We start from the raw sequence: 15,692 nt of genomic DNA on the forward strand, positions 1-15,692 counted from the left end.
AGGGCTGACARTTGAAAACTGTTGGTTCTTTGGCTGAGACTCTTCACCGGTATGAAGGATAGGAAAGACCACTGTGATAATTTCATCTGGCGTGTATAGCCTAGGCTGTAGTATTTCAACTAATGACTTGTACTTCTGACCCAGCAAACTGTGGCTGAAATATAGCAGACAAACACTGTCCAGGGAAAGCCTTTTCTGCTCTGATTCCACAGTAATGATACCGGGTACAGAGGAAGCAGAAACTATGTTGTGGAGAGGAAAAGCTTAATGTCAAATGTTAGAACCTGAAACTCTAATAACCAAGTCAAATAGGATTCTTCATACATGCATTATGGCTTGATCTTCCTTAATACTAAAGTCAGATTGGCATCTGGATTAGCATTAGGGTTTGAAGTAATAAGACGGGAACATGGCATGTGTGGCGCTATGCCACCTAGTTACTTAATGATTTTGTGCTAACCTCTCTTTGAATACACAACCAAAGTTACATCTCTGAAATTTGTGTCTYGGATTCTTTTCTACCTGCCATCTTTATTGCAGCAACATTCAGTTTTAAGCAGTTCAGGCACTTATCATAAATAAAACATTTTTATTATTTCTCTCCATCTTATAAAAAAGAAAAAAGCACCATACTATTGTCTAACGCTAAAAAATTTTTTTCAGATGGACTGTCATGCAGCTGTTTCTTACCATAAAAGTCATGTGGGATCATTCTAGATGGATATCTTCACTTCAGGGAAACATGGTCCTTATGACCCTAGGACTCTTAATAGATACCAGTTTTCCTGCGTGAACTSTGGAATAGGAAAACTGGGATCACTTAAAAGTTTACACAGCTCCCACTGGAAGAGTAGTAGGGGTTAGTCCTCATAGCTCCTCCAGGTGTAGAACTAAACCTAAAACAAAAAWTTAAATTGAGTCTAATCTTGGGAGATTTAATTCCAACTCCTAAATCATATCCCTTTCTTCCTTGTAATGGGGCTTTCAAAAGCATTTTTCTGTTGTTTAAGACATGTAATATGGCACCTTTGAGAGTGATCTAAGGGAATTGTGTATTATTCCTGTTTATCTTATAAGTATTAAATGAAGGATATGTGGAACTTGCATCTTGAGAGAAGTTACTTCACCAGACCCTTGAAATATGTTGATTTTTCAACTGCAGTTTTTATAGGAAGTTAACAAAGTGATTCCTCTCACTTCACTGTGACAGTGTCAAAATATTTTGGTTCCTATCATGTTGAAGCATTTACTTTTTGTTATGTTGAGAAAAAAGTGTTTAGACTTCATTTTATCCATAATATTAATTGGAAGTTGCAGCTGTGATTTTCTGATAGCATAGTGTTTCAGCTTCATCCAAAATGCATTACTTTGTTTCTTCACCAAATTTTTTTGAGTGCATGCCCTATAGTAAGCTTTATTCTTTTGTTTTGATTTGAAATTTGATGATAATGCAACTGGGAAACCCAATTGCTGATTACATCTGTAGTTCCAGCAACTGACAAACCCTCCCATGGAGTACTCAAACGAGAATTCAAATCTGTATGGACGTACCCGTAGGAAGGAGAAAATGGATACTGTGGCCCATCGCCTGCCATTGCCGATGGATCCCGCACATTGCTGGATAGTTTAGGTGGAGTCCTCTGCTGGTATGAGTAACCAGGTTGAACCATAGGGATGTAATTCAACAAAGGAGTGTAGGGTGACCGAAAAATCTGCTGTGGATTGTAGGGAGTTACCTGGGGAGGAGAAAAATGATGAAAAAAGTGAGAGCACATTGCTTATTGCCTTACCCCAAAAGTGGATATTGGAGGTGACTGAAATATTTCAACATTTCAATTTTCAATATTTCAACATTCAGAGATGCTTCTGGAACCTCACTTCTGCCTGCAGTTTTCTGTGCAAAGGCTTCTGATGCCATTCAGTTTGGCTCAGCTAGCTTAGCACAAGGAGATATTTTTCTGATAAGTCTACTCTTGTGGGCTACTGCCTTGCTTTTCTCTAAGTCTTTCTTTCTGCAAGATGGCCAGTATTTGTGAGCTTTACAAGGCACTCCAGGAACCTCCAAGACTGCTGAGCTTTCAAAGCAAGGGCACTTTAGCTTTTCCTTTATTTATGTTTTAAGTGTTGATCTCTTGTGCTTTTTTACCTTCCCCCACCCACTCCTTTAACTAGAGAAACTGGCTATCACCTGACCAGAAGAGCTGTGTATGATGAATTCTGTTGAGGTGATCAACGTTTCCCAGTTTCTGTCAAGTCCCTTAGTTGTSAGATCTGATCTTACTGAACTCTACCTATTCTATTCTTCATACATATAAGTAGTACCTGTTCTATAATGTTGATTTTACTGTTCAACACAAGTCTCCTAAGTTTATACAAAACTAGAGCATATGCTGTAGATGTATTTAGTTAGAGGTTCAGAGCCATCTCTTGAACTACATGGAGCAGATATTACTCTAGTGAACTGTATTAACCTACACCAGCTGAGCATCTTGCCTTTAATCTGTTCTTGCAGTGGCACCAATGTCAGTCTTGGTGCATGACAAACTGCTCTGACTAATCTATTGTGCTTAGCATCTGTGTTCTGCAGATTTAAGCATATTTATAACCATTTAAACGCACCTGTCTGGAATAGCATCCAAAGGAAGGGTGCAAAGCTTGCTGATACGGGATCCTTGCCCTTTGATACAGGCCCTGCTAAGTATACATAAAACATGATGTTTAAAACAATCTGAGTTGGTCTATTAATTATTGCTACTTTTGTGTAAGTTCTTTAGCGGAATGTTACTTGTTCAAAGAAATGCAACTTGAGCTGAGTGTATTTCTTAGCTTTGGACAGGTCTTTTAAGTCTGAGATGTCCAGTGTATGTCTACTTTCTGTTCTGTAGTTCCATTTGCTCTGTGGAAGAGCTGTTCCCTGTTGTCTGCTGGAGGGAGGGGGGGATAGACCATGCACCTCAGTRCTAAGTAGGTCTCCATTGTGATAACTATTCATTGATTTATTGGGAAAGAGAAGAATTTGGAGGCTGTAAGTGTCCAAGGGAGCTCAGCCTGGTACAGTGTGTGCACTTTGGGTCATGTATGGCTGATGACAGGTATTGACAACAGAATACACCTAAAGGATGAATTGAGTCCTATTTTAAAATAAAATAAAGCTGTGGTTCTCTATGGAGCTGAAAGGAATTAGGTAAGCATAGACCATGGTAAGCCCATAGATGCATGGGATTCCTTTCATCTTCAGTATTTTATGGTTTTAGTTTTGGTGTCTTTGATATGAGGTCTTGTCCTGCATCACTAGACTGAGAAAGCAGTGTCCTAATCTGTAAACAGGGCAATCACATCAAATGTTTTAGTAATTAATTATTAGGTAAAAAATATGTTTATAAATATACTTCATCAATTTCTACTTTCATCTTGTATGAGAGGTTAACAGTAAGTCTATCTAATGCATCAGTAAACATCATCCTGTTACAGCGTGAACATCTTGAGGCATTACATGTGCTGTTAATGCCTGCTTTGTGACCCACAGCTGCTTGGTGTCGATGATCTTAGTAGGATAGCAGTCTGGTTTCTTTTAGACTCTGCCCTACGAATTAGAAAGCAGGTTTGAGAAGAATGTTAACTAGTGCTCTGGCTCCCTCAACAAGGGCTCAAGAGTGTTTTTTCTCCTCTTGCAAAATGTGAATTTATTTTACATTACCTGGAACTGAGGGAAGTTTGAATGGTTTGGGAAGACAGGAGGTGGAGGGAAGCTCAAACTCAACCACATTGGCTGATGTAGCGCTGTGGTTGTTGAAGTAGTAGAAAAGCGTGGAGTAAAAGTATTCACATTGTATTTATTTTTTCTGTCCAATGTTGCGGTAGTTACTGTAAAACAAAGCAGGGTTAAAGATGCTAATAAACATGCATTCTCTTCATTAATCTGTAGAACATAATTAAAAGGAAATGCTTTGGTTGTAAGCAAAATCTGTTTACTGTATCAGCTGCTTTTGCAGGCTATAGTCCTGTGTCACAGGGAGCCAAACCAAACAATTAGCAGATCAAATTCACTTGTAGGGCCATTAAACCCTGACACACAGGACTTGAAATAAAGTTAATTGCCTGAGCCATAAGAATGAGTGAAATTATAAGAACAGAACAAGAACCTTTGCCCAAAGTTCAAAACTCTCTCTGAGATTAGGAAATGTTACTCTCTTTAGTAATGTTTGAAGTCTCCAGACTGATCAATGTAGTCCAGAAACATAAACACTTGATCTGGGCATGCACCACTGTCTTTGCCTCTTCTGAGATGCCTAATGGAATCTAGTCATTAATGCTGTATGGAAACTAGGACCTTTTAAATGTCTCTCAGTGGGAACCTGAGAATCATTTTTTTTAAAAAAATCTGGCTTCTAGAAACTACTGACCAAAAATAAAAATCTCCTTCCAAAGTCCTGTCCAGAGGAGTTCTTAGCATGAAGTCATGACTATCCTGTATTTCCCCTGTTTCTACATAGGAGAACAACATTGGATAGATCTTCGGTAGATGAGAAGGAAACTAGCATTATCTAGTAATAAAAAGAAATTGTTGTTGAAAAGATTAGTTGAGTAATTTTCAGCCTTTTATGAAGGGTTTGGAAAGGACATCACCATAGAGCAGACATTGCAGTGATGCCTCACCAACTCCTTGTCATCTGCTTTTTAATAGCTTTTGGTTTATGCCTTAATTCTCCTGTGATTCCCAGCTGATGTTCAAGGACCATGCCCAAATCCATACCTGGGGCCTGCAGTGCCTCTGTGACTACATCAGAATCAGTTTTGGAGCAGATCTTGGCAAACACGGGGAGCTGCTGCTTCTGTCCTGCAGCTTCACTTTCTGCTGTTGGTGGTGGTGAAGATGACACCGCTGCATTGCTCCTGGCAGAGCTGAACGTGCTGTTCTGTATGAACTCCTTCACCGCCTTTGTTTCCTGATTGTCTGGAGTTTTGGCAATGTCGGTGCATTTCGGCAGAAGCGGCACTGCTGGCCTGCTGCCCTCTGTGCTGTGGGTGCCTGTTGCTCTGCCGTTCTCCAGCCCTTTAGAGTTCTTGTGGGATTTTGCTGAACACAGAGTCCCAGTGGTGGTGGATTTTGCAGAAAGCTGAGCATCGCAGAGAGCTCTTAATTTCATCTCCCTTTCTCTGTTTCCAATCATTGTTCTGTATATATTTTCAAGTCCCTCTGTTTCATCTAACAACTGGTCTCTGTAAGAAAATGGAATATGGCTGCTATTCAAGGTGGTCTGACTTAAAATAGAGCCAGTTATCTTGCTGCCTTCTAAACCTTGCTTTTCTAACTCATTTATGTTTTGTGTAGGACTCAAGTATTTTTGCTCCACCAGAAGGGAAATTTCATCTCTGACACGATTCTTTTTCAAAAAACTACATGAAAGGAAGAAAAAAAAATCTTAGTCCATCCATATCCATCTGAGAGTAATTAAAACTTACATGACAGCATTACAGATATACAAAGCATGATTATAGAATGCTTGAAGGATTGTGGGTAAAATATTTTGACTGTAAATAAAATGTCAGCTGTATGTCAAATGATGATTCTTTGACAACAGGAGTGAATGAGTTTGAGTTGAATGGGCTTTGTCCCGGGCTACACTTGCTATATGGAAGAACTATGTGGATACCTGTGCYGTAGTATTAGAGCAGCTGGTAATCACTACTGAACTGTTACCATCACAGCAGTTTACAARGTGGAGATGTCTTATGGCATTTACAGATTTAAGCCACAGAGGGAGGATTCTACCAGACTTATTGCAATGGATTAACATCTGCCTGCATATTGTCAGATAAATATCATTGCCCCCATGGAGCTGACCACCAAGTAAACCAGAAATCAGATGAAATGTTGTGATTCCCTCCCCCCCCCCTTTCTGGTGCTGATTTATGTTGGATCAGACATCTCTGCCTTGGATATGGTGATGGCTGGAAAGGCATGGCAGGCATGTGCTGAAGGCAGGAAGGTAGTGGCTTCAGCCAACCAATAATAATTTGCAGCTTGCTGTGATACTGGAGTCTGTGTTGGAGAGTGCAGCTGACATGTTGAGGAAAAAAAATCCTAGAAAGGATAAAGAGGAGAGCCGGTCTACTTACTATTCCACCTCCTTTAAATGGCATACTTGCTATGTTCAAAATTGCCAAAGCTATGTACAGCAAAAGTTAGTCYTTCAAACTGGCCCTGTAATATAAACTCATTTTTAGAAAGGCTGAGCTCATGGCTGCAGCCAGCTATCATATTTCTACAAAATACTACCTCAAGGTAGACCTCTATCTGGAACCTCTGTTCCTGTTAAAGCTCCAGTTGGACACATGCTCACTCACCGGGAGCTTTCGTTAGGTCTACACTTCAGGTAGAAAGTTGAGCATTCAGCAGCAGACTATCGTTGAAGCCCAAATCCTGAATTTGGGACTTATTTTTAAGCTTGCTGGCTCAGAACTACTGCCCTGTGCTTCCAGTGGACTGTGACGATGTGAGCAGTTGAARTGTCTGCTTTACGTGGATTTCTGCTCTCTTGCATGCACCTGGTCTTCATCTTCGCTTTGAATTCCCATTCTGCACCAACACCTTTATTAAATCATATTCATGTAGTGGTTTTCATTTTGCCTTTCRGAGACAGTACATTTAACCCTATCACTCTGTAGGTGAAAAAATATCTTTCTGGACTGTGTATCTTGCTCCAGGATCCCTAACTGAACAAACCTTGTTTATTCTTAGGGCTCTAGCCTTGGGAAGACTTGTGTGCACAGCTTCAGCCTTCAGGGCTCAGTGGATTAAAAAAAAATGCTGGTGCCCCCCCCCCTATTTTTAAAAAGCATGGATTATCTTAAATAAAACTATATAGTATATTGTAGAAATTAAAATAGTAAAGGCTTAGGATATTTCTGAAGCAGAGAGCCTGCTGCTTAAAACCATCCACTCAACCTATCAGTGGGATTCCTGTCTCTGACAGTTTCAGTCTGCAGCCACGCTTTTGCAACTTTTTGCTGCTGTCGTACGTTCTTCTCGGTAGTGCTGTTGATGCTAGCATGTTGATGAACCCTCAAAACTGGCTGTCTCCAGACCTTTGATTCTCTTTAATTGCAATGCTGTGGGAGAGGTGGGAAGAACAGCTTTAACCATTCCTCCTTCAGGTGCAGGGACCAGCTTACATCTTGTCTCAAAGTTTTGGCAGAATCAGAATTTTGTTTTCTTGCTCAAAACTGAGAAAACCTTCAAGAAAGCAAGCAAATTTATGAAAGAGGGAAATAAGGGAGAGCTTGTGCCATATACATCTATGTAGAAGAGGGCAGGAAAGGGAAAATTTTTGCTGCTATAATTTTCAACTGCATAAATTTGATAGAATAGGAAATAGGAATGTTTGTTGTCACAGGACAGTCTCAAATTGCAAGAAACATGACTCTTGTTTGATAGTTCACATGCCTTTTAACAAAGTTAAATGCAGTGATGAAGCATGACTGAGCCCAGAAGGTCAGTGCTGAGAGGATGTGATACTCTGATTCAGGAAGCAATTTGGGTGTTAAGGGTCATGGGGAATAGCCAAGAGACTTTGAGTTCTTAGTGTTGCTTTGCTTGAACTCTAGCATGTTCATTGGCTGCACTGAGCAGGCAGATGTGCAGGCAGCAGTGCATAGGTGTTAAATCCTCAGTATGTGGTACATTAAGGAGAATATTACTAGAGTACTGTATCTACATCTGGTGTTTGTTTCAAAACGGATGCTGCCAAATTGGAAAAGATTAACAAGTACAAGAAGAATTTCTTTTGATCTTGAAATACTCAGTGTGCATGGGTGAAAGATCTCTGGGAGGAGTAGACTCTTTAATTAGTATAGAAAGTTAGACTAGAAATACTGAACTTTTAAGTGGAGGTGTTTGGCTATGTGAATTTGCATACAGAAGTAATGGATTGTTCATCAGTCATAAATTAAGATAGTTGTGTTAGGGCTGTTTTAGCTGAGTCAGGAGTTGCAACTTTAATACTGAGATTGCACCAAGTTCTCTGATGTGGGTTACACTATGTAGTGTTCTCAGTAAATGTCCTCCATTTCTTMAGTGCCTTCTATCTGAGAAGATTTATCTTGTACCATCAGCATTATGTTTGTCTGCATTAAGAATTTTTTTTTTGGTAGTTGCTGAAATTCTTACATATCTGAGGAGGTTTGGGAGGATGGCAATTCAGTATCTGTTCAACAGAAGTCAAGAAGTCTGGTGATAAAGTTCAGATAGAAGAAAAAGGTTGTGTTCTCCTGAAATCCACAGAATTTGGTTCCTTCAGTTCTTGCTTCTGAGCTAAATGTGCGTATTAAATTTGAGGTATAGGTTACTAAAACTTGCACGGGGTCAGAGAGAAATCAAGTGGTAAATGCTTCGTGTGCTACACCACCCCTCACATCGTGTAGCAAGAATGAATGTGAGCTTTACAACTCTGCAGCTGAGATGACCTGCTTTTGACATTGCATGCTTTAGGAAGTAAAATTCAATTTTGTTTACTCTGTACGGAAGCCTTGGGCCAGCTCTGATATCTAAATGCACAATATGAGTTAAGAACCCTGCTTTACAACAGGCCACGCTGCTTTGTGTGTTCTACCACCCTCAAGCAGTCAGGCACCTGTCCCTGCTGCTGTTCTCCCAGGAGACTGAGTATCCTTGTGAAATTCTTAGGTCACAGTGTGATTAAGGCTTGACTTGGGTAGAGGGTGTACATCCAAAAACAGCGGAGAGAAGAACCCGGGCATACTGCTCACTTGTCCTTGATGGAGGGTGGGCAGCAGGGAATGGGGAGGAGGAGGGATCTGGATTCAAAGGTTATAAGCTCTTGTAGGCAATTAAGTACCTATTGGTAAATTATGTAACCTGCAAAAAAGGTCCRTCCTGTCACCCCTGTTCTAAGTGTTATCAGTAACTTGCTATTATTCTGTATCTAAATATTCCAGAACAAAACGAGGAAGAAGAAACTTGTTGTCTGTTTGAAAGATTCAAGATTCATTTAAAAATGAACATACTAGCAATTTGCTTAAGTCAATATTTTAAAATAATTAAAGATTATTAAATCAAGCAAGGTTACAAGGTATAATCTTTGGCCACCGATGTTGTTATAGCTGATGAATTGAGTAATACCGTTATTGACAGTTGACATATASTGAGATTTCTTTTGATCTGACTTTCTATTCGTCTTTCTGGATGAAAGGAGCAACCTAGGATAGGGCTTGGAAGCTTACACCTCCAAAGTCAGAGGTAGAAACCTGACCCAGGGCTGACTCACTTGAATAGTTTCCATTTTAAAGTAGTGCCTTGAACTCAGGATAGTAATTTGGTCTTATCACTTCAGTTTAGCTATTGATTGTCTGAAGGTTCAGACGCTTTGGGGTCTTTGAACAACTGATGACCAATGTTTTCTCTGCTGTGTGAGTGTATATGCAAAGAGTACTTCTATCTTGTTTCCTCATCTGTGAACTTGTATTTTAGAAGAAGCAATAACTGTTCTCACTTTTWTAATCTGAGCCAAGCAAAATGGACTAGGTTAGCGTGATGTTTTATTTAGGCTTTAAGAACTGGATRTGTGCCAATACTTGCTAAGTAGTGGCTGGTTTTGTAAATTTTCTACTTCAGAAGTCTGTAGTAAATAATGTCCTATTAATCTGAAGAGCATACCTCCTTGTCTTGTTGTCTTTTGTTCTGTGGAACAAGATTTGATGTAGAGTTTATCTGTGCTAAATTCAGCTTTTCTGTGTAAAGATCAGCTGTTTAGAGTAGTTTCCTTATAACGCTTTAATTTTCGATTTTGCTCCTTTGAATGCTGCTTTTGCTTCTTCCTGTAAATATTTTGATGTGTGTGTAGTTATTTTTCTTTAAATACTGTGGAGAAGCAAATGCAGCAGCTGCTTATGGTGCTTCAGAATTTGAAGTAGTTAGATTTCATTGGACATAATTTTCCAAAGAAAATTGGTTATCATGGGGGGAAGAGGGGGGATTACTGTTTCATTAGGATAGATGTCTGAAAGCAACCCGTGCACCCCCCTGCCCCAAATTTTTCGCTTCATCAGATTAACAGAGCCTACTTCAAAAAAGTAGAAATAGGAAAGCAGCAGCATTTCTCTCTGGAACTGGGCAATACTTAGAGATCACTCACTCATTCTGGGAGTTGATGCTCTCTTTCTTAAGGGCCTCTGACAGGTTTGAGTAGAAAGCAGGTTGCAGYGGTGGTGGCAACGACGTGGGCTGGAGCTCTTCAGAGAGACCTTGAACACGTTTCCAGATCTCATGGCAGGCTTTGTCCAAACTATCCTGGGGAGTGTTGTGGTGGATCCAGATGTGCCTGGGGAAAGGTCCTAGTGGGAATGGACCTTCTGCTTTTACTATTGGAGCTGGAAACCCATTCCCACCAGTGAGCATCTTTTAGCCTCTTCACATTCGCAGATGATCTTTTAAAAGGGAGGATGTTTTTGTAGGTAGTGAATGGAATGAAGAGCCCTGGTAACCATGGAACCATTGGGCCTGGCAACTGATATGAAGGATAACAACTGGAAGCATCTACTGGGTTCCTAGCAGCCTCCAACGGAAGAAATAGAAATGGCAGCTTAAAGTCCTTCAGCAAGGCTGAGAGTGTACTCTAACATAAGTCTCCAAACACACTTCAGTGTCTCCAATTTGTGTTCAACTGCCCTACTTTTTTCCTTTACCTGCGCTCTGTGTCACTGCTCGAGTGTCTGCAGGTGACTAGCCCTGTGGTGGGCACAGAGGACTGTGGCTCTGCAGGGTCCCCCCTTGTGTTACTCTCAGTCCCCTGCTCATCTTTCCACTGATGCTAGGTGAGGAGCAGAAGTCTTGTATGAGTTAACCAGCACCAAGAGGGAAGGAATGTTCCTACTCCTATGCTTACTCTCCTATTTTGTCCCAGCCCAAAGAGGAGGAAGGGCACCTGTCCCTGAGGCCCATCTTGGAATGCATTTGATCCCTGTTGCAGCAGTTTGTCTCCCTGAAAGTCTGCACACTCCAGCCCACTCAAGATCTACCCTACACAGCAAGTTGTGCACAAGATTGCTCTTATCAGGGAATAAGAACAGGAGAAAATAATTTTGGCTCACATCTCTATCACTAATTTTTTTTTCTTTTCTACTTGCCTTTCTCTGTCTTCTGTTCAGACTGTAAAAGCATCTTCATTGGCTTTGACCTGGTCTGTGTGTACATAGGTTAGCTGGGCCTGCTGTTGCTGGGCTGCTGCCGTTAAAGTATTTCTAGCTGTGATCTCCTGTGACTTTTCCACCTTTCCAGAAGAATAGTGGCCTTTGTTTTCTGTACCTAAAGGGGGAATATTTTTAGCCACCTTCCACTGCTATGCAAAAGGAACTTACTTTTTATTTTTGGAGTTTGCATATTTTTCAGCATCAGGAGGTAGCTGGCAACAGAATTTTGCTTTTTTGGATTCACTTTCTTTTCAATGTTTGTGGCATTTTGGTTGCTGGCTTAGATGGACTCTAACAAATTGATCTGTGTATAAAAATACTATGCAAAATTAAGTTTTGGAAAGGTATTTGTCCATTTTCAGATGYAACAATTGCATGTTGAATTTTTAGATACCAAGGTACTGACTTTRTACACTAAAATTTTGGCTCTAAACTTACCTCCTTGTAGATAATCCAGAACTAGACTCTCCTATTATGTAAGTTAAATAATTACTGCGGTTTCTTCTTAATAGTGAGATTATTCATATCTAACTGTTAGCTCATGGCTTTGCCCAGATAAATACTGGTATCCACCAAAYAGAGATAATACTTGATTAAGAAAGAATAAATGAAAATAYAGTGTTTGGTAAGATGTTTCATATTCCCATACCAAATTACTAATCATGGTATTCTTAATTTTAGGGAAGTATGGTCAGACTTTCATAGCATAAATGCCTTATAGGATTCCTCATTCATCACCAGCTCAGTTGTATTTGTAAGCAGGGTACTGTCTACATTCCCTGGAGCACAGCGCATGCGGGAGGGGAGGGAGCAGGGCCAGGGGGTGGTGGTGGTGTGGGGGGCTTGATGTTAAAACTGGAGGGAAAACCTGGTTTTGATGCTCTGTCTATTTAGCAAGTCTTTGACCTTACTGAGGCCTCGGTTTCTCTTTTGGTAATGTTTGGTCAAAGTGCTGCTCTTGCAGGAAGCAGTTCTGAGGACCGATTTTGGCTGTGAATCAGCGTGAATCCTGCTTGGATCAACCAGAAGTTGAGGATGTTACATTCACTGCTACTTTCCCTACTGGGACGAATCACAAAATAGTTTAGATTGCTCTAGCAAAGAGGTGAGGTGTAATTAAACAGAATATAAAAATGTAGGCTAAATATCTTTGTGGAGAATGTGGAAGGCACTGAAGGAAGCAGCCTCATTTGAGCCCTGGGTCTGACTGCGGGTGGCAGTGCAGAGCAGAATTTCCCTGCTCCTGGTGGGTGGTTAAACTGAAGCAGAGATTCCTCTTTTAGWAGAGAGGTAATTCTGTAAGGTGAGAAGCTGAGTGAGTGGTAGAGGTTAAGAACAGGTCGTTAACCAGAACYTACAAATGCCTCCTGAGGAAGAATGGGTTGCAGTCAAGGAAYTTGATATTGCAGTGATAGTCTCTGCTCTGTTTTATCAGTTTTGTCCATTTAGCAAATAAATGCTAGATTTTTGAGATTAAGTCCCTAAAGCTAGTAGTTTTGGGAGGAAGACTTATTGGGGAGGAAACCCTTGATTTGAAAAAGATATGATTTATTAACCAGGAATAAAGTGGGATTGTATCTTGTCAATGACTTTATTATGCCTGTAGATGGTTCTTGATCCAGGGCTAGCTGATTTTGGCTCAGCCTATAGTCTCCCAGTGTGCAGCAACCAAGTCACATCTTCAGCAGAATGCAGTTTTAGGGTGGGAGCTGGGGGTTCTTGGAGGTGAATAACTGCATAGGAGAAGAGCAGTGTATGGAGCTGTGCAGTGTGGTACCCTGTTCTCTGATCCTTTTATATTTGGATCTATGCCTTTGAACAATAAGGTCTATTTGAATAGGACACTGCAGTTTAAACAGACATAAAGCAACTCTTTCATGTAACAGCCCTGGTTGCCTTGGCTCTTGGCATTGGTTCACAATGTAGGCAGTGGAAGGATTGAAATGCAGAGGGGACACAGGGAAAGTGAGTGAGAAAGAGGATTGTTTTGGGAGTGGAGGGACAGATTTGCAAGCCCTTGATATAAATTGTTTTTTAGCTGTCAAATAGGCTCATTCAAAGCTACCGGAACAAGTCTGAAGAAGGGGGYTTTGCAGCAAGAAACTGCAGCAAATGCAAAACGCAGGGGGATGGGTGGCTAGTTCAACCCCTCGCACTGGCTGGACGAGCCTGGGGTGTGCGGAGCAGCGGCAGCGCTGCGAGCGCGCTGGGCCCCAGCAGTGCGGCTCAGGTCTGCCCCAGCCTGCCGCAGACGGGCAGCGTCCGGCTGCCAGGCAGCGAGAAGGCTTAGGCTTGGCTGCCTCCCTCCTCRCTGCCTCTGTGYGTTTCTTCTGGTGGTGGAACAAGGRGCAAGGAAGAGAAGGAAAATGGGGGAAAAAAGGGGGTGGGGGTTGGGGATGGMGAGGAGGATCTGAGCTCAGTCTGGACCGTAGTAGCTTCTCCCCCCTTTCTCTGCAGTGGGCAGTGCAGGGGGTTGGGGTAGAGACTGCTCCATCCCTTTCAAGATGAAATTAAAATAGGCTCTCGATGTGAGGCTGGGAAGGGGAGGGAAGGATGTTTGAGTGTCTTTAAAGCTTTGGCATCACGTACCAGTTCAGAGTTATTTTTCTTGTCCGTAGATCTGAGCATTTTTACCAAGGTAGTTAAGTTCCTAAATGTGACTTTAACAGACTGCATTTTTTCCCTATCTTGCGTGCAACCATAGGGACAAATGTGCTAACTGATGTTTAAAAGGGGGTGTGTGGGGGGTGGCCGTGCGGCATCGCTCTCGCCAGCTCCGCATAGGGGCAGCGGCACTGCTGACAAGCATGTGTGATGGCTCAGGGGAGGGGGCATGGCCGGCGCAGCCTTTCCCATCTCCAGAATTCTTCCTAAACCAGTCCCGCCAGTGTTGGGGTCTCGGCTCTGTTGCTGGGCTCTGTGCTGCTAGGACAGGTCACAGGCTGGGGGTTGGCTCTCTTGCAGTCTCTCTTGTTCATAACAAAATTTGCTTCATCATAAAAATTGTGTCAATATCATCAAGTTGTTTACAGAGGTGAAGGAAAGGGGTGGGGGTGCTCCCTGAGCGAGCCTGCGTTGGCTCTTGCAGATATCTTAATGGCAAAGAGATGCTGTGTGTGTGTACACAGGCATGCATGCTAAGCTCTGTGTAAAATGGGAGGCTGTGAGACGTACTCCTGTACAGGAAACCTGTGATGTATATTAAAAATAGTAAATAGAATGCTAAAGCATTATTTGTGGTTTGTTTCTGTTGGGGTGAGGGCAAGTGGGAGGACTATGCTGTTTTGGGGAAGCAAAATTATCCCTCAGCCAGATCCACTTGATGGCTGCACACCAGCCCCTCACCAAAACACCCTTGTCCCCCCGCAGCCCCCCCCCAGCATTTAGTGAAGAGGAGAACAAAGATACAGGAGTGATTAATCAACTGGCTAATAAAAAAGTATAAATCCCTAGGGACTGTGTGCTGCTAATGCCGGGGAGCTGGCTCAGAGACAGCCACCGGGAGGGACGAGCCAGCCCTCCTCTTCTCTCCTCTCCCCGAGCTGCCGCTGCACTTGGTTCATTCCAGCTGCAGAAGCTCAGAGCCCTCCATGCGGTGGGATTTTTTCCTGACTAAAAAAATTAAAAAAATAACAAGTCTGACCTGATTTTTTTTTTCCCCTCCTCTTCCTTTCTCCTCTTTCTCCAGCAGAGTCGAGGACTATCCCAATCGCAAAGGGAGAGAGAAGGGGAGAAAAAAACCCCAACAACAACCAACCCCCGGCGCACCCCATTCCCACTGCCCTTTGACATGCAACCTTCCTTGGGATGGGACAAGCCGAGATGCAGCTGTGGCTTCAGAAGGAATTTGGGCAAACTGTGGGTCTTTGCTCTCATGACGGTGGGAGTGAGCTCCTGGAGCCGGATTCTGCTGCTCTCTGTGGGTCTGCTGGCTGTCTCAGCAACCGGTAAGTGTAATGGAGAAAGCTGGCAACTTTAGGAGTATTTTTCCTCCTACTGCTTAGATCTAAGAATCACTGTTAATCTTCTCTGTGGGGTGCTTCGAGGATGTGTGTGTGTGTGTGTCTGTGCATGCATGCACGTGTGTGCCTGCTCATGCTTCCCTATAGTGTTCAGTACGGAGTATATTTCCTGTTGACCTCTGCAGAAGATAAAGTTTCCCTCTATTATCCTTCAGGAGCAAGAATTTTAAATCATGGGATAATAAAAAGTGGCTTTGTTTGATCTCATTCCCCTTCCCCAGTGAGTAAAATCATTGTGCACAGTTGCTGTACAATATGTGAGATGACTGTAAAAAATGCCTTCACATTTTTCCCCCTTGTTTTTCCCTTGCATCTTAATTATTTCACTACCCTGGTGTTTGCCTATGGCTGATAAAATAAATGTAGGATTCCTTGCATAAAGAAGGAAGTACTTTTTCTTTCTTTCTTCTGCCTTTCAAGTTGATGTGGTCTTACAGATGAGCTCTTTGGCCTCAGCATCAT

General features: G+C 42.1%; 2 protein-coding genes across 3 annotated transcripts in view; one reads left to right on the forward strand and one right to left on the reverse strand.

The window, feature by feature from the left end:
• Positions 1-820: 820 nt before the first annotated feature.
• On the reverse strand, positions 821-10,417 carry CUNH1orf94 (chromosome unknown C1orf94 homolog). Of its 2 annotated transcripts, none has more exons than XM_085306753.1 (6): positions 10,197-10,417; positions 4,754-5,244; positions 3,698-3,864; positions 2,620-2,691; positions 1,552-1,736; positions 821-896 (listed from the first exon to the last, which is right to left on the reverse strand). In XM_085306753.1, the coding sequence occupies exons 1-6, from the start codon at positions 10,415-10,417 to the stop codon at positions 821-823; spliced, it is 1,212 nt and encodes a 403-aa protein (XP_085162879.1). The 2 variants fall into 2 exon arrangements, with proteins under 2 accessions (XP_085162879.1, XP_085162878.1); XM_085306752.1 differs by having other exon boundaries at positions 4,754-5,220; positions 10,155-10,417.
• Positions 10,418-14,877: 4,460 nt separating this feature from the next.
• Positions 14,878-15,692, forward strand: part of CSMD2 (CUB and Sushi multiple domains 2) — a 324,269-nt gene continuing 323,454 nt past the window's right edge. Inside the window, exon 1 of the mRNA XM_085306730.1 lies at positions 14,878-15,155. Within this exon, the coding sequence (XP_085162856.1) occupies positions 14,999-15,155 (157 nt within the window). The 5' untranslated portion in view covers positions 14,878-14,998. The remainder of the gene's footprint in view (positions 15,156-15,692) is intronic.

This window comes from Rhea americana, unplaced genomic scaffold (genome assembly GCF_003343005.1).
Source record: "Rhea americana isolate MKP2758 unplaced genomic scaffold, rheAme1 scaffold_246, whole genome shotgun sequence".
Lineage (NCBI taxonomy): Eukaryota > Metazoa > Chordata > Aves > Rheiformes > Rheidae > Rhea > Rhea americana.